The 19,948-nt window shown below is 37.1% G+C and overlaps 1 protein-coding gene across 2 annotated transcripts in view; it reads right to left on the bottom strand.

Annotated features, from left to right (window-relative positions):
• Positions 1-19,948, bottom strand: part of PTPRN2 (protein tyrosine phosphatase receptor type N2) — a 633,132-nt gene that overhangs the window by 379,767 nt on the left and 233,417 nt on the right. For both annotated transcript variants that reach the window (XM_068174516.1, XM_068174508.1), the window contains exons 6-9: positions 13,359-13,827; positions 6,432-6,686; positions 5,033-5,073; positions 3,105-3,478 (exon numbers count right to left, since the gene is read on the bottom strand). In XM_068174516.1, coding sequence (XP_068030617.1) covers positions 3,105-3,478; positions 5,033-5,073; positions 6,432-6,686; positions 13,359-13,827 — 1,139 coding nt within the window. The remainder of the gene's footprint in view (positions 1-3,104; positions 3,479-5,032; positions 5,074-6,431; positions 6,687-13,358; positions 13,828-19,948) is intronic.

Raw genomic sequence — 19,948 nt, 5'->3', positions numbered from 1 at the left:
GAATTGCAGCTACCTCCAAATGAAATGCAGAGCCCTGCATGCAGCATCCAACTCGGTTAACGTGGTGGGAACAGATTTACAACCTATACAATCTTACACAGTCAGTCTGCAATTGGGAGCTAACATATGACAAAACATGAACTATCCTGGAAATGCGTAACACAGCAATGCCAGAAGTTGGCTCACAAGCTAAGAGAGCTGCCATGAGCTGTCTGTGATCTAGTCTTTGTATGAAAAACTTCAAGCAGCAGCCCTCTGATAAAATCACAAAACAGGACAGGATGCTCTGCATTAGGTGTCCAAGCATGGCTTCAGACAAGCATGACTTGATTTTGAAGCTTGAAGGACTCTGTGATAAGCAGTGGAAAGAGACGAACTTTCAAACTAGGATTTTTCTTAGTGCATTTAAGTCTAGCTACTCAATCTCATATTTGAGAAATTGCACGCCAGCTTGGCTATTTAAACTGTTGAGCACGCAGCACCTTACATTTAGATTTACTGGAGGTGGTAAGAACTACATTTTCTGGAAAGTCAGGCTTTGGGTTTCCTCATGAGACACTCAGGAGACTAAACACTGTGTAAATGTTTTGATTGTGCGATCCAGGCCCTCATTTTAGAGCAAATACTGCCAAAAAAATGGGAGAATTGGCATGCTTAAAAAAAAAAAAAAAAAAAGTTTCCCAAATGTGAAGAACTAGAATTTCAGAAAATAAAAATAATCCAAAGGCAAGACTTCTCTGACTAGAGAGTTCACTCTGATGCATCCCAACTATAACAGAGGTACTTTATGGCAAAAGTAGAACACAAATGAAAATAAAGTCCCATAGATTACTTTTAAAAATAAGATTACTTTAGAATTTTAGAGTTAAATTTAATAAAACACTTCAAAGCAATCACACTGAGAAAGAAAAAAATCTTACATAAATACTCCAGCAGTAGAATAGTAATTTTTTGAAAGAGAAGAGAGTAAACAAAGTAAATCACCAATTTTATTGGTTTATCAGAATAATGAAGTACTGAAACAGCACAGTGGAGGATTTGCTGGACAATTTTCTACACTGAAAGTGTCAATTCATTCCAAAGCTTAGCCCTGATGGATAATATGGATTGGTATGGATTGCAGTGCTGCAACCATCTGAAAGGTCACTTGACAAACACAGCAGGAGTGACCCACTGTCCTTGCCATTGACAATCAGACTGCCATTTTGACAAGTCTTTAAAGTATCACAAATCTTTACTTCAAGTATTAGATGGAAATGTTTATCTTAGGTTTGTGGCACATTTAAATGCTGGCATCTTCCTAGCCTGTCATGGAGTTCAGCGCAGCAGCGCTAATACCTCCTTGGATCATGCTTGCAAAACCTCAGAAGCTAACAGGGAATGGGTCTCCCCACAAATGTCAGCTGTAGCACTGAGCAGAATCATAGGGTCATAGAATTATTTAGGTTGGAAAAGACTTCTAAGACCATCGAGTCCAACTGTTAACCCAGCCCTACCAAGTCCACCACTAAATCGTGTTCCTAAGTGACACATGTACATGCCTTTTAAATACCTCCAGCCATGCTGACTTCCCAGGGCAGCCTGTTTCAAAGCTTGACAACCCTTTCTGTGAAGTTTTTCCTAACGTGCATTTTGAACATCCCCTCGTGCAAGTTGAGGCTTTTCTCTCTGCAAAGCCTTCCTGCCCTCCAGAACATCAACACTCCCTCCTAAATTGGTTTCCACCTGAAAACTGCCTGAGGACACACTTGATCCCTTCATCCAGATCATCAACAAAGATATTAAACAGAACTGCCTTCAGTACTGAGCCCTGTGGAACACACTGGTCTGCCCAGAGTTACAACCATGGATGTAACTCCATTTCTCACCACTCTCTGTGTCCGGCCAGCCAGCCAGTTAAAAACCATTAAAAATGGTAAAGGTAAATTATCTTTGTGTATATGGGCTCCTCTAGAACCAAGAATCTTTGGACAAAATACCTTCTTCAGCAAGTTTCACTGAATAATAACAGACATAATTCAGGGAAAAGCCATCAGTGGGAGACTAGCTAGGAAGAAAACCAGGTAAGATGATACAGTGAAGAATCTCCAGCTTGTGAACACTGAAATTCAGAACATCTCCCATTTCAAAGAGCTCTGGCAGTTCTAAACTTTACTGCATTTATGAGCCAAACAAGTCTGGATAGTCAAAGGAGATGGTGTCATTATAATAGTCTTTGGAATAAATGAGTCTTCCAGATTGATATGAGTTAAAAGAGAATTTCAATGCAACACAATACAGTAAAACCAGGAATCCTCCACAATCCTATTGCCTTCAATACCATCAATAAGTTCACGACAGTCAAAAGAATCAATACAGACTAAAGAAATTTCTGCCTCAGTTTCTCTATGGCGCTGGACAGTGATTTGTAAGCTCATTCTAGAAATTCTCAATTTCTCACAGAAGAGGAGTCAGGATTGCTAATCAAATATAGTATTGTTCTACAGAGGGGAAAAGGATGTAAAAGTGCCTACATGGTTCTAAAATCCCAGATCCTGTAATGAACTGTGTATCATTAGGGGGCTAAAGTTGTCTTTTTGAAAGTATAGTATTAAATGTCAAATTCATTAGTGGCATGACCTGAAAGCATTAGGTCTTTCTTTCCAAACTAGTTGCATATGTGATGTTTGGATTCCTATATGTGTTATTTTCAGATCAAAACGAAGAAAATACTGTGCTGTATTATTGTGTGTCATTTTCTGAAAGAATGACTCAGGCATTGATATTTAGACCACTTTCAAGTCAAATATTTAAAGCTCTCATCCTAACCATAAGCACACTTACTGACATATTGGAAGGTCACTAGAACATGAGAAGATAGAGAGAGGTCTAAACAAAAGACCTACAAATTTAATGTCTTCTGCAAGGGAGGAAAGGCAACTGTAAGAAAACGGAACTGTTTGCTTGTATTTTCATCAAAGTACTGAACAGGTTCCAAACAGTTTCAGATGTATTAAAAATCAGGCCTGTGGCATTTTCCTCTTGTACATTCACATTTCACTAGGTGCAATGACTTTATCTTTTCCCCAGTTAAAAATGCCATTCAAATTGGCTGTTGTACTTACTCTTTCACTGTCACAATATAGCCATATTCTTCCTCCTGAGAAGATTTCACTTCAAGTTGTAAGCCTTGTCCTGTGTTTTTCTGAGGCTTTCCATAGGAGTTTCCTTCCTGCATTAAAGCATTCTTAATCCAGTAGCTGGTCTGGCTGGGGTCTCTGGAGTCAGATTCACTGTTCTTTGCAGTTGTCAGCTCCCTTGAGAAAGTCTCACTTTTTACATTTTCCACACCAGCATTTATTTCTTCTGAGGAAGAAGGGTCAGTTTCTTCAGATTTCTTAGTTTCTGTCTTTGCAGGTTCTTCAGGAATAAGGTCTTTATGAATATTTTCAGCTAAAGCATTCTCATTCAAGAATCTAATTAGTTTTGCAGTGCTCTCCTGTATTAAAAGAATAATATTATTTTTAAAACTAAACAGAGGAAGGTTAGGCTCACCAAACCTGGATATAATTTTTTCAAACTCATAGTGATATGGTAGAATCTACTCATACAACTGTTGCATGGTCATTTTCTTAATTTCTATAAGCTGCTAGACTATGTTAAGAACTTGCTGTTTATTCAGTAATAATAAAAGAGCATTAAATTATGCCACTATATTTTTTTCAAGTAGTTTCCATGTGTCTGTGTGTCTAAGTATTGACAGAAATGAAACTTTGTTATCACATAAGTTAATGAAAAGGAGAAAACATAGAAATGTCCATCAATATTCCTGGGCTGGGCCTGGAAACTTTCATACCTCTTGGGTCTCACAAGTTATAACACCAGAAAAGGAAAACAGATATTATCTGACCAATTGTTTCCCTTCTTCATCTCTAGAAATGGTGACAAATTGTATGTGAGTGATCCAATAATCTAAACATACGATCACAGAAAACCAAAATCTGTCTAATAAATCAACAATAAGCAAATGAACCAAAGTCAAAACAGGTGCCTGGAAAAATTCATTAGTTAGTTTCATTACAGAACTTTATTGCAGCCAAGCATTTGGGAGGAAATGATGGCTACTGGGCACTTTGTGCTCTGTGTCACAATAAATTCTATTGAAACATTCCCTACTAAAACTGTCACTAAGAAATTTATACATGGGATCCACTGTAAGTCTGTTGTGACTACAGCACTTCATTCCTTGATGATTTTCATGTGGGTGTTTAAAGCTCCTGCTGCTCTATGTCTGTTTTCCTTGTTTGGTAGAAGGACCAAAGAGATTTTACTGTGAACACAAGAGGATTTGCCCATTTATGAGTCTTGCAGTATTAGCTTTTGATAGAGTATATAGTAGGAGAAGTTTCACACAGTTTTAAAAAAATATTTCTTTGAAATTTTTACACTCCAAGAAATGGAGAAAAAGAAAGATGAATATACCTCAAAAATGGCTAAATATTGGACAGAGTCCATAGGATATGATTCAAAGCTCAGAAGGAATATTGTAAAAGTAATCTGGATTAAAATGCTAATTTTGATGTTACTAGCTAGGGTACGAGATGTAATGCCTAGAGCTTTTGAAATACCTGATGTTGCCCAGAACTAAGAGCCAAAGGACAGGGAGAAAAAGCATTTTCAAGAACATCTCAATGCTCAAAATCTACTGATTTGAGGAAAAGCCTGAATTCGTCTGAACTTTGTGAATCTGTTATAAATTCTATAAATTCTATAAAGTCTGTTTCAAAATTAGAGAAAGGGGGAAAAAAGACTTGATTTTGATTTTTGAAAATAAAAACCCATTTTGGTTAAGCATTTAAATAAAGCATTTAAATGAGCATTAAATAAATGCTCATTTCATATTTCAATGGATTAAAACAACATGTGTGTTATTGAATCATAGCCACACAAAACTTAGAACAAGTCTTATATTTCAGAAGTGTGAGTTTGTCTTTCGCTGCACACAGATATTCTGAGATAGAACATTGTTTTTATTAAAATACTGGTACTCTACCTCTTTATCACTTCTCACACTGGCTTCATGCACTCCATTGTCTGTAGGATATGAAAAGCACAAATATATAGTTATGAAGGGCAAACATCATATACAAAACAAAGACTTCTCATAGGGTGCTTTTTAGCAGTGGTCTTTTTATGTAATTTAAACACTGAGACATCAAAGCTGAAAGGGCAGAGTAAGGAGCACTGTATAATTTGTTATTGTTATTCTAACCCCACTTTGATAGCAAATTAATGTGAGATCAATAGACAGAATACTTCAAGAGCCAATGTAATAGTGTTATTTTGCTAATTAAGTGTCAAATCATCATATCAGTTTACCAATATCTGAGAGAAAAAAAAAAAAAACAGAATTAAATGTCTCTAGCTTGCTGAATAGACATTTATGGAAAAGGAAAAGGAAATATATATTTCCCTTATACCTGTTTTGGTAGAAGAAAATGAAATATTTCAAAATATATCATTCACCAAAATAATGTTACAGTTTAACTACAGTGATAATATTCAGTCAGATCCTTAACTTCAGTCAAATGACATTAGCTTTTTGCTTTATGGACTGAATGGCCTTCATCTTTCTCAGCATGATTCAAGATAAATCCTCAAGTTTGCTCCTTTTAATCTACAACAGAATCTGGCAATCAGAATAACCAGAATATCCCTAGCTAGTAAGGATTTCAGTACATCACCATGAAAACAGTTAAAATCATTTCTTATGACTTACAGAACACATTTCTGGCATACTAGATATTATAACATTCCTAAAATAGAAAAAGGATGAGCAGTAACTTATGTTCTACTGTGGTATTCACTCATTAATGGCAATTACTGTGGCTCCTGAACCTGCATCACCAGGAAAATATGTGTGCAGACAGAAACAAATAACCATAATAACTCTTCTTATTCCCTAAGAGGGAAATGGAATGACTGGGTTTGTACCTGTAACTTGTCACAGATTTTCTTCTGCAAGTAGCTGTGGCATGTTAACAAATTATTATCTGTAAAACATATCTTTTTCTCTGCATATTTTGAAATACATCTTGTAATATAAAAATTTCTATTATAATTTTGCTTAAACATCTCATTTTCAAGAATAGGAAATTAGACCACACGGCATAAAGCAATTCTTATTTCAATATAATTGGGTGTGTAGATTTATCTTGTTTGTGAAGCTTGAAGACCAAGTGCTCATAAACAGATTTTTTTTTTTTTAATTAAGAACCTGCTGTAAAAAGAACAAAAAAAATCTAAAAAATTCCACAGCCATTCGGGAAATACAGTAACTTTCCTTCACACCTTCTTTAAAACTGATTTTTAGAAGTCTAGCGCTAAGGTGCAGCAATAGAGGAAAATCAGGGGAGCTGTCTTTTGCTGTACTTAACTTCTAAAATAAATACCTGGTATATTAACACTGTTTTCCATTAACCCAGTCTGAAGCTCTCCCCTTCCTTGAGCATCTCCTTTCTTCATTTGTGCTTCTGTTTTGTCTTCTTTAGTTTTTCCAGCATTTTTTTCTGTTTCTTCCTGAATGTCAACACTTTGGATTGCAGAGGCAATGGTATCAGCGATTTCATCCAGTTCTGTTGAGCTGAGATTCTCCACATTCACTTGGTGTTTCTCTAGGTCCTTCAATACATTTTTAATCAGTGTCTCTGGATCAGAAAACAACATAAGCACATTTAGCTGTATACATGAAACACGTGTGCTTTTATCTTTAATTTTTTCCCAAAAATATTAGATAGCTTTCCCCTCATGGAGTGTATCTGATTTTTAAAGGAAGGTGCACTCATTCATGCTACATTTCTTACAGAAAACACAGTATTCTTAATGGATGTTAAAGTTTTTGGTGAGGTGAATCTGTGCCAGGACAGGGGATGTATGCTATTACAACCCAGCAAGTTCTCCTAGAGAGAGGGCATGAAATAATCACTTTTTCCTTACAAGAAAAACATTCTTTCCTAGTCTAAATTGACTCAAAATACTGAAGGCAAGTATTAAAGTAGCCTAATTTCTTTTTTTTTTTTTTTAGCTGCAAAACAGTACAAACAACATTACTGTTTCCTAGAGATCAGTTTCCTTTGGTAAGATAAGTAGCTATACAGAGTTCTGGGAAAACTCTTTCCTTCATAAGATAAGTAGCTATACAGAGTTCTGGGAAAAAATGAGTCAGATATTTTGTCTTTCAATCAAAAAGCTCCTCATCAGTTAGAAGGGGATATAAATACATGCCCATTATATACATGGACATGTAAAGGACAAAATTTCTAAATTGTATTAATTTCTCTTGGAACATATATATTTTTTCAACTATATATTTACCTATATAGATATAGATATAGATGATATAGAGATGTATAGAACTTATTTTGGTTTGCCAGCTATGAATGTTTCACCAGTCACACTGAAAAAAAAAACCCAACAAAACCAAACAGCAAAACACCTTTGATGTGATAAAAGTTTTGAAGATAAGGAAATTCAAGGACAATGGATATTAGAGGTGAGTCAGAAGATGGAGCATCACATCCCCCCAGGGAAGGCACTTCTCTGACTGCATACATTGCATCTCCACTATCAGTATGTAGAGCTCTGCAAAACTCAGCCTAACATCCCATGGAGTATGAAACACTAAATGTAGTGCTTACTGTAGCACACCAAAACCATTTCCAATCATGCCTCTGTTCTGCTTATTCATGTTGATAAGAAATTTAACATATTTATGCATATGCATGCAAGCAAGAAAACTCTTTCACATAGTATTGTGTAGGAAGAGAAAAATAAGGGCAGCTTTTAAATCTCTGTTGAATGTATGAATTTTCATATAAGCAGTTTGAAGGTGCCATCCAACCTTTTTTCTCAATAGTAACACTATCCATATTAAGCCCAGTGGTTGGACATCATCATCTGTGAGCAAGACTTTGGGATCATGCTGTCAGCTTTCAGGCTCACATAAAAGTGAATTTAAAAGTAGGGAAACAGGGAAAAACAATGTCATAAGAAGGGCTAAAAATAAGGATTTTTCTTTTTACTCACAACAAAGGAAGAAGAAGTACCTAGAGACTAGAAAAGAAGTTAAAGTAGCTAACAGACTTCTGCTTCAGGGAAGAGGCAGTGGAACACCTGTGATTTTGCGGGGAGACAAGCATCAAGGACTATTTTTCTTTGGGAATAAGAGGCCAAGACCTTGGACACATCTGTCATTTTTTGGACCCCTCAGTTTTAACTGAAAAGCTCACCATCAGCATCTCACCATCAGACTCCCAATTCCATCTCAAAGCAAAGACTAATTTCCCCTGACCTGACCCAAAATTCACCAAACAAAATAATGCCATTCCCCCGTAACTAATTAGTCCATAAAAAGCAAAAGAGCTTAAACAGCTTAAATATTAGATTTACTGTGAGTCTGAGAGGGTGTCGACATATGGGGAAAATATTTCTTTTATGTACTTTCTTTTCCAGGTAAAAAGGAAATATCTTTCCAATAATCCACCATGATGTTATTACAAAAATCTACTTATTTAATTATAAAACTCAGTAATATAAGATACAAGCTAATCTTGTAAAATGCGAACATTTAAAATTTCCTTTAAAAAGCATAGTTACAAGCACACTTAATTGTGATTATCAATATAAAAAGATGGGTTATATCTGTGATGTTACTTCAAACTGACAGCTGACAAATATTTTGGTACCATACTGGAATAGCAGAGAGCTTTGTACAGGAAAGCAAGTGCTCAGAAATGTGAATCAAAGATGTAAACTCAATCTGTGCCAAACTCTCTGGACCAAGATATGTGGCGGCAGCAAAATTAACACTGAAGTTTGATGGAAGCTTAGCAACACTTCAGAGAAAACACTGAAAAGTTTCCTTTATTTTATTGTATCCATCCCCTGTTATTAATTTAATAATACAGTAAAACCATAGTGACCAATGCTTTAGTTTAGGGAGGCAATCCACAACAGCAAATTAAACTGCAACAAAATTTTTCAATACACTTGAACAACCTGAGTTCAAGACACTTTTTCAAGAAGCACAAGAGCTACCTGGCAGAGAGGTGGAGATGTTACACAGAGCAGCAATGCAGAAAACTAAGCTGTAGGAAGAAAATAGCACTGTTGCATTACCACAGGAGCCTTGTGTCTGCCTAGGTATAATTTCCGATCTTATCTTTTATAGAACTATTGGAAAATATCTTGACAGAAAAGCCTAAATAATTGAAGCAGAGCTAATAAATTCAGCAATGAAAAGACAGAATGTATGTCAGATCCAAATCAAAACGAAAACTTTACAAATAAAACATCATTTGAAGACAAATCTTAAAAGAGAATTATATTTCAGAACATATATATAATTAAAAGAGTTATATTAATATAACACAACTAGATTTTTGTTTATTTCATTTGATTCAAAGCCAGCTGTCAAGACCAACTACTGAGCTACTCAACAGCATGCAGGCAATGTAGCCTTGTCATTTCCATTCCATTTTTTCCAAACTAACTTTTTCTCTTTACTTATATTCTTCACCCAGTTGTATCTCTCCAGTCCATCTTCAAACTCATCTTTAATATCCATTGTCAATAAAAAGCAGTCTTAATCTCAAACAAATGGGAATGGGAGAACAGGGCAAGGAATAGCACAAAAAGAAAATAGTCTCAGGCCCTATCCCAGATAATACTGACAGGCTCAGTGGAGGTTCTTCTGGCTCACTAAAACATCAATATTATAATATTATATATTATATATTATATATATATATATATATATATATATATATATATAATAGATATATTATATGTATATATATTATATATATATAATAATATAATAATATTATAGTATATTATTATAATTAGTATATAGTATATATATACTATATATAGTATATATTTTTATATAATATTATAATATTATAAAATATTATAATATAATATATAGTATTAATATATAATATAATAATCATATATAATATATAATTATATATTGCAAACTATTTTAATAATATAATTATAATATAACAATATAAAATAATATATATAATGTATACAATAATATATAACTATATTATTATAATATAATAGTATATATTATTATATGTTGTAATATATTTTTATAATATATACTATTATATAATACTGGCATTCCTGCCCTGGTCATTGCCACCCGGGCACAGTTCATCAAACAGACTCCTAAATGCTGCATTGACATGAGTAAAACTTTGGCATTATATCTACTTTTACTGAACAACTACAATGTGACTTAGAATATGAGGGACCAAAGGCAATAACCAAAGCCAGTAAGTATGAGGAACATCTTGGTTTTAGTACCCCAGGAGGGACAGTCACCAAAGTGTCTGTAACAGCCTGGTGAAATGCAGGTCTTCATAAAGACTCTAGCTAACTTCACGTGGCTACTGATATGTTATTAATCCTTGTCCATGGTAAATATGGATATTTACACTTCTTGTTATGGCACTTGTCCATGTTTGCAATAATTTGTAAATTACTGGATAACATTGATAAACAGATAAATATCATTGCATCTGTTTACAAACACCTTTGGGTAATATGATATATTTATTAAAATCAGAAAATATTGTTGGAGAAAGACCAAAAAGCAGATGGATACTGCAATGGCACTTAAGCAGCACATGGACTTGAACATGCATTCACCTGTGCACAGTTTTATAGTCTCCCACTGACTCCCTTCTAAGTAGACTCAGCAATGCTCAGTCATGTTTCACAGGGCTTGCAAACTGCAAACCAGATTTCTCCCTTAGCTCCAGCTTTCCAACTGATGAATGCAAACTGCCTTTTACAGTTACCCTGGAACCATAATGGCAGTAAAACATGTATGTCCTAGAAGATTTAATTTTTAATATAAGCTCCACCAGTAGAATTCCCTAGTAGGAACAATAGCATCTTATGCAGGGAAAACAGCTTTTTATTGTATAGCATATAAATGATGCCTCATATTCTGCTGGCACAAGAGTCAAAGCCAGCTTGCCTGACAACCACATGTTATGGGAGCAGTGACTTTGTTAGAAATTCCACAGTGTGGTCTGTCTTCTTCAACCCCATCACCCTACTGACCACAGGTTAGCTGCCTCAGCAGCTGAGCACCATATGGAATGGCGATCCCAGCTTTGCCAGACAGAGGATGTATAAAAAAAGTATTTGTGTTTCACAAACATGGAAGTTTGCTATTTTTTTAAGACATCTGAATTACTAATTCTGTGACCTTTTCAAAGGAACAGAGAGACGTATTCTGTAATATTTAACACATAAAAAAATCAGTAGACTAGAACAAACCACACAAAACTGAGCCAAATTCTAAATACGGCTGGTGCAGAGGAGAGATTAACAATTCCAGTGTTGCACAGTGACTACAAAGGCAGTGCCCACGCACATCATGCTACTCCTAGTGGTAACAACTTCTAAATCTGATAGAAAAATAACTCCACATTTTCTCCTTTTGTATTTCTCCCTCAGGGTGCCTTATTAGAGAATTTACCTGCCACTTTTTTGTAGCAATTCTCAGTACTAATCTGCTCAGTACCTTCTGGATTGTTCTCCCAGTCCAGTGCCTTTGTCTAATCCTCTATCAGATGGATCAGAGAACTTAGCACCCCATCCTTCCAGATTTTTACAGTTCTGTAGTTCACAGAGTGCAAGAGAAAAACAACCCACAAGCTGACAGTAATCCATAAACACAAGAGAGATTGGAGAAAGGTTAAAAGCAGAAAGAGGTTGTGTGGTCAGTCTGGGAAATCTGAATCTAAACCACTTTCATTCCAATGAACATTTGGACAGTATTTTAAGCAATGAATATGCCAGGGTCTGTCCTCACCACATCTTGTGAGATTATTAAGTGGCCCAAAAATACAAAGGAAACTGTAATATTTCCTACTCAAACAATTCATAATGCCTTGTCTATGCAACATTTAATAGCAAATGCAATGGCAGAAGTTCCTATAGGGCATATTATGTATGAGAAGCCAAAGTAGTACAACCCAATGAATTGTGAAACATGCTATTCTCTGTAAGTGTTAAGCATTTTTTTCCCAGTTGGCTCCTACCAGGAAAGGTGAAGTGGAACAGCTGGAGGATAATGAAACCAGCATGTGCCTAGTTTGTTTTGAGTCTAGCAACAAAATTGTCTAACCTGTGCAAGAGACTTACAGTGCCACCTGGATTTGATTTTACATTATAGTTCATTCCTTGAAACCTATTATCTCTGGGCACCATACCAAGAATGCTTTCACTTCTGAGCATCCTTTAAACTGCAAGCATTATCTTTCCTCTGCTGAAACTGACATTTCTCTGTGTGTGTGTTCTGGTTTTGGAGGATATTTTAAAAAAAAAATCAAACACTACACTTTATGGATGATAAAGAGGGATTCAAAGGAACCCTCTTACATAATCACCAAAACTCATTGGGGTAGTGGTGACTACAGTGTAACAGATACAAGTGCTTGACAAGGGCTGGGGACCAACTCTTTCATTTTTCAGGCGTTCTGAACCACTGGAATAACATCGATAGATAGATTAGTTTAAAGAAACAACAAAATGAATTGTAAAGTCTACATGATCCCCAAGACCCATCTTATAAAGCAGCGCTTTCAGTGCAGCACAGCATGGGGATGTTACCCTCCATTTTAATTTAAATATTTGTTGAACTATCACATACAGAAAAAAACTGCAATCCAATAATTGTTAAACAGCATTATCAAACAAAAGATGAAAATCCAGGAAATAGGTTCTTTTTTACAGAATGTCCAGACAAAACTAGATGCAACCCCACCTTCTTGTTCACCTATCCATGGAACTGACAGACTCCTCCCTTCTCTGTGTTCTGCACCAGAATTCATCTCACTGTTAATTTCTGTGCTTAAGTTTGAATTTTACCCATGGTCCTTGAATTTCCAGTTAAATAAAGAGATGTGGAACAAAACCAGGCATTTCTGTATTATCTATATATATAGTGTGGGATGAATGCATAAAACCAGATTTGATATCAAAGATATACCCATAATTATGCATTGTTTGTAAAATGCATTGAAAATGTAATAAATTACATAAATGCTATGTCTTACTAAGTGCCATATATTTCTGCACACATATGGAAGGTGGGCTGAAGAATGTGGGTAGATGTTTGCAGGGAAAGAGTAGCTGGAATGGGGAACATTATTACTGTGTTGTGGCAGATATAAATATGCCAATACTAGGAGATATATCAAATGTCTAATTTTATTTTCTTTTTCTCAAAAATGTTCAGTAAACGAGAGGGAAACTTTAGGTAAGCAACAATAAGTAAATATCAACGTTACCATCCACAATGCTCAGAGGGTCCTTTGGATCATGCTGGGAAGCAGATTTGTGGCTCAGCATCTCAAGGGTTGGCCTCTGCACTCCAGGCCCAGCTCTCTGCTGGAACAGCTTCCGCACTTGGAAATCTTCCGCTTTCCCTTTGGCAAAAGTTCCGTCGAAAGGACTGACCTGTGTAGAGTACAATCTCCCAGCACGAGCCTGAGAGCCTTTAGTCCTGCTGTGAGGGCTGTTCTCACTGCTCTGTGCAGACAGGTTCTGGGTGATGTAGGAGTGCAGCGTGGCCATCAGGCTCTTCTGGTCCCTTCCCGGCTCCGGCGACAGCTTGTCCGGCTGGCGCTGGCGGAGGCTCCTGCCACGGGGACTCTCAGGGAATTCCTGCTGGGATTTGGATGCAGGGACCAAAGCAGGTGATGGCTCCTTGGGGTTCTGCCTTGTGTAGTACCTCAGAGGGTCATTGTAGATGAAGCTCTAGAGAGAGCAGAAGGTGGACAAAAGGAAAGGGGTCAGAATTGCTTTGTAATTATTGTGCCGGGATCTGAGCAGAACCCTTAGTGCTTTACCAGCCAGGAAAATAGTAACTGGAGCTTGTCATGCAAATGTAAACTGCAAAACTCAAACTGTTAAATGTGCTTCAAAGAGGCACTACTATTCAATGTACAAAAATCCAGTTTATCAAATTATTAAAAAGCAAGAGCAAGAGATTAGAGAGAGAATAACATAACTCAGTGTTAACTACGTGTGAACTATTTTTATTCAGACAGAGAAAGAATATTTAATAAATCTACTTTGCCTTTGGTTTTTACTTAACCTGTAAGAATAACTATTTTTCAGTTTACCAAAAATTAGCATGTCAAATTAAAAATGTCATTTTTAAAGGAACACCAAGTAAGTAAACCAATTTTTTGCACGTATTAAGTACTTTGTTCTATTTTAAATGAAATATTTTTCCACTAAATTAAATCTCAAATATATCATTTGACACTGGGAAAAAATATAAACAACGTTTAGATTTTTTTTAATTAAATTATTATTTTCAGGAAAAACACCACAGCAAATTAAACAACAATGTTAAAGACATGTCAATCAAGCTCAAACCACATTTTTACTGAAAAAGTGCTGGGGAATAAAAAGTGGAAAGGTGGGCTTGCAGTACAGTTTGCTATTTTCAGCTTCTCTTCTCATGGATACTATCACTTAATCCTAGAGACATTTTTGCTATGATCACAACCTGAAGGCAGGCCTTTTCATTTTTTAGCAAACCAGTTCCATCCTCCTAAATAATTTTCAAAAATCATTTTTCTTCAGTTCTTGCTAAATGCACCTTTGACCTAACAGGTTTACTTATATCCAGAATAATTCTTATTAGAGTCTTTGTTTATGATTCCCTGAGGACATTTGCTGAGGTTACATCCCATCCTGTATGTGTGCTGCAGGATGGGTCCTGCTTCTCAGCTGTGCTCTCTTGGTTAAACTGTCACACAAACTCCATCACAATGTGGCAACCTTAGGACAGGAACTATGTCAGCTCTCACTGCTATAAATTATTGTGACTCACTGGTGTCCCTGTGCACTGATGACACAATGATTTAGGACAGAGGCAGCTGCAAAATACAGAGGGAATGAAGACACTATACACTCCAGAGGAGGGCAATTAGAGGGATTCAGACAGAAAAATCATTATTTTTGTATTTGCTAATGTACTTTGTAAAAACAAAATAAGCAAGATTGATAAACTCCTCCAGAGATGAAGAATTAGTTTTAGATTTTATCTAGATCCTAATTTCTGGACAATAATTTGCTTTCCATCTGAACAATTTTATTTCTTCTGATGACAGCCAGTGGATTTTATATGTTAATACATGTTCATACCCTTTTCTTTCCAAGAGGGTTTTCTTCCCCTTAAGAAATGACTGAAGAGGTTCATTCCCTGGTTCTATATCATGATTTAAACAGAATTATGGTATAGGCAATTTTATTACAGAGACAAAAGGCACTTTGGCCACTTTGGCTTGTGACCTACCAATGCAAGGCTTTGGATTTCTGCAGTTGGTCTTTAACATAGAAATGTGCTTTGTGAAAGCCAAGAAATTGGGCTGCAGTGAAGCAGTGTCAAAAAATACAGAGCTAGAGATCAAGCAGCTTTGTGTATGAAACATTTCAGTGTCCCCTGGGAACTGTATCAAACAGCAGCAGTGCAGCTCTGGTTCAGTGCTCCAGCTGCAGGGTAGGCATTGCTCTGATCAGCTCCAAGGGGGAGCCAGTTGTCAAAATGCAAGTGAACACGGTTTACATGCTTAACAGCAAAGCCTAAATATGAAAAACTTCCAGCCAGATGCATTTATCTCCCTATTTGAACGGGTCTTTGCCTGGGGTAATTAACTCTCTAATGATACTCACTCCAGAGTGAGGAGGAGCTGCAGAGGATGACACAAAGCAGCCCAGGACACCCTGAGCAGCTCACTGAGAATTCACATAAGCTGCCATCTGCCTTCCCCACTCCTGTTCTCTCTGCCTTGCAGCCTTCCAGAGGACCTCCTGGGCTCAAGGGAAGGAAGAACATGAAGCTGGGAAAGGGAGAAATGCAACAGGGGGAGGAGGACATTCCCTATTCAGCCATGGAAAAACAAGAAATTGCTCAATCCAGCTTGGGAACTGCACCCCAGTTTGGATCAAAGCCCCATATACAGCTCTCTCTTTTGCCTCTTAAGCTTTACTCGTAAGTGTTAGAGGGGAAGAAACTGCTGGACACACGAACCATGTGAAAGATTAGGGTTAGGAGATGTGGGCTGGCTTTTGACAAGCTATTTAACAAGTCCAAGTACCCTTTAGCATTAACAGATCAGTGATTTACTGTTCTTGCAGACAAGGAGCACATCAACAGAGAAAAGACCACCAACCCACCAAGTGATCATGCATAAATTGGATAAAAGTGTGTGCCAGTCCTGGGCTCAGAGCTGCACCTCTGTCAGGAAGGGGCAGCCTCTCAGCAGCTTGACAGGTCACACTTTGGGCAGTAAAGGATGAAATATTAGAAGTTCTAATTAAAGCAGAGATAGCTCAGCTTCACTGATAGCTCAGCTGTCTTCACTGAGATAGCAGCCCTTCTGATGTAGTTTACTCTGACTTTAATTAAAGGGGTCTCACAGCTGTATGGCAATCTCCCACCTGCAGGAGCAAAAAATCCCCTTTCCTTGCTGCTCCCATCTCAAACAAAACACCAGAAGTACATGTGACATGCAAGATGAAATCCTAGTAAAATTGCAGCAGAAATAAATACAATCCTAAACTATGGGTTTGCCTAAGTGGTATGGAAAAAAACCCACTAATTTTTACAGAAAAATATATAACAAAAATATCACTAATATGTAATTTAGAATCCAGAGACAATTTACATCTCAAGTTATTAATAACAATTGCAGAGCACTGTGATTATCTTATTTGAAGTGGGTTTTGCAAAACCCACTCCTGAACATGGACATTGCTAGTTTGATTAATGTCAAAGTTAAATGGCATAATCCATGGTTAGGGAAACACAGAGCTGGAAATTTTTGAAAGAAAATACATTTCTGGATTGATTACACAGGACTCATATGAAGTACTGCCAGTAATAGAACAAAAAACTCCACCCCAAACAAACATTAAGTGAAATGTACAGGAATAAAGAGTGCAATAGTTACCATATAGATGGTTTATACTGAGAAGGGTTGAAATACAAGCCCTGGTTACTATGAGGAACATTTCATTTTTTAATAGGTAAAATATTGTTCAATTATCTCATGTCACTGATACAAAGCCTTTGAAAAGTATTCTGAATTGATAAACCACTCAGTTTAAAAAAAAAATCTTATTTCTCCATCTGCACAGGATTACCCTCTCCTTCACCACCTTTCAAATAAGCTATCTCAATAATTCACACATTACAAAAAATCCACACACACTAATCTTTCTGAAGATGGAATTGTTAGGGCAATGTCTTCCATGGTTTAGGTATGTAACTGACATTTTCTGCATGAAAATTCACAGAAGGGCACATTAAATTACACTCTGCAGACACACTATGCAAAAGTCTATGAACAACATGTTTTATTAAAAAAATACAAATTAAAAGAGTGGTGCAGGATTAGATACATAAAACATAATGCTTTTCAATTTATCCACTAAAGGGTACATTGACTTGAATGTTTTGCCCATGTGAAGAATGGAATCAAATTTATAACTAAATACTTCCTTTCTTGCACATACATTTGCTAAATCTAGAAGGCATATAGAGCTAACAAAAATCCTTTTGACACACATAATGAAGAAATCTTATGCCCTCAATTTAATTTATGTTTTTCTGTTTGATGCATTTTCAGATATTAACCCATGTTTGCTACCACTTAAATTTGGCTGAAGCATGATTCCACCTACAACTCTTAATTTACTGCCCATTTGACATATTGACATTATGGTCTCTGAAATTAGAAGATAAAACCACAACACTGGAAGGCCCATCTTTATTGGGGGATAAAATAACATTATACAAAGACTACCAGAAACAAAATTACCTCGTACCTTAACTCACTCTGTGGAGTGAAAGAAGTTTAGTTTTTTGTACCAGACACCGTCTAGATGCTCTGTGACTCACACAGACTTGCCTCATGCAAACTCACCACATGGGAGACACCTGTAGTCACGTGAACCCCCAAAATAAACACCAGCACAAGGGGCACTGCCTGATTGCTGAATCAAAGGGTAGCCTGGGAATTCATACTGCTCAATTTACCTTTCAATTGACAGAAATCCACCCAACAGTGAAACCTGAGTGCCAAACGGGTGTTGTGGAGTGGATGACAGCATGAAAGTCCCTGGGGTAGGGCTGAGCAAGCAGCACAGCTCTGTCCCCAGAGCATCACAGCTAAAGCAGCAAGTCCTGAGACAACAAAGCCTTAATTCCTTCAGCTGGTGAGCTGCTGTGGCCACACAGTGCTGTCCTGTCAGGATATCTCAGCAGGCTTCCAGCCAGGTTCAAGCTGAAAGGGGGAAACCCTTCACAAGCTCTGCGTGCTGTAGACATGACTGACCTTACATACTCTGCACCAAATTCAGTGGTAGCTTTCTCTGAAAATAATAACTACAGCCAATGAGCATTTTCAATTGTTTGAGTAATGATGAAGCAAAGGCCTTTTCTACCAGCTGCTAATGACCTTCTCACTAACTATAATATCATACCATGCACAAACCAACCCCAAGAATTTGCAAAACTAATTCAGAATCCAGAAAGTGGAAAAGAGGCCAAATCAGGGCTTCCTGCAGTGATGGGACAGCATCAGGCCATGGCCTTTCCACAGATTCACAGGCCTTTCCACAGATTCACAGGTTTAAGGCAACAGGCAACACTACAATCATCTCACCTGACCTACTATTTCACTGATAATTTTCTGTAACTACCTTCTATCTTCTTTCTGAAAAATACAGTAGCTTTGAAACCATTTAAGAACTACATCAGAGAAGGTGGCAGGGATTGTTAATTAACATTCTGTAGTTTGGAGTGTCAAAAACTTGATCAAGCAAAAGGAGCCTTCAGAGTCTGCTTTGATCTAAACTATTCATGACTTTATTTCCTAATCCTTGTTGTGAAACCACAGTGTGACAGGACCATCCAGGCTCTGACTCTGCAGCATTCAATAATCTCTACTGCTGTAATTTCAGTTAATTTCAGAGATTTGGCTTCCACTCTTAAACAAAAAACATGCAAAAAAAAAAAAAGGCAAAAAAAAAAAAAAAAAAGAAGAAAAGAAAGGACAATATGCTGGCTTCTTTCTGTATAAGTTACTATTTAACAAAATCACTTTTAAGTCTCAGATGTTTCCAGCCATTCTTGTTCTCCTTTGGAACGATCATATCCACTTGCCTACCCTTCAACTACCTACAATACACTCTCCTTCCTGGATAATTTTTAGTGTCAGTTGATGTTACTTACTGTCTTTAGTTTTCATAACTAACTGCTGTTTTTTTCTCTTTCCTTCTGACACATCTCCATCCTATGGGTCAAAACAACATTTCCCTTGGTGTAGAGTAGTTCTGGGTGGTCCTTCCTCAGCATTCATGGTTGGCTCATCATAAACAACAAAGGTCAGTTTTACACACTGGGATACATGGCTTGTCTCTACACATAAAGGATAAAACACCTGGAAAAAATGAAGGGTGGATGACCTCCAATAACCTGATCAATGGCAAGGGCCCCTGCCCTGGCTCCATCCAGGGCCATCACAGTGAGCCATCAGCCATCATGTCTGGACATGCCACCCACCAGGTGAGTGCCACCCACCAGGCGAGTTCCACCCACCAGATGGTTGATGGGAAAAGCTCTCTGGATCACCCTGCAGACTGAAAAGGGTTAACATTTGCAGGGTTGTGGGACTCCTTAAGAGATGCATCCTTCTGGGTGCTATCTTGCCATTGTCCGAGACACACGATGGGATGTTTATGAAAAAGGAATTGTCTGGAATGGCAGCATGTAAGCAGGCTGACCAATAGACCTGTCTGACCATGTCTCGTGTCTGTCCCGTCTTCTCAACAAACTCCATTTCTAACGACTCACCTGGGT

The sequence above is a fragment of the Anomalospiza imberbis genome, chromosome 1 (genome assembly GCF_031753505.1).
Source record: "Anomalospiza imberbis isolate Cuckoo-Finch-1a 21T00152 chromosome 1, ASM3175350v1, whole genome shotgun sequence".
NCBI classification, from domain to species: domain Eukaryota; kingdom Metazoa; phylum Chordata; class Aves; order Passeriformes; family Viduidae; genus Anomalospiza; species Anomalospiza imberbis.
The sequence above is the reverse complement of the archived record's forward strand: the minus strand, read 5'-3'. Positions and strand labels throughout refer to the sequence as shown.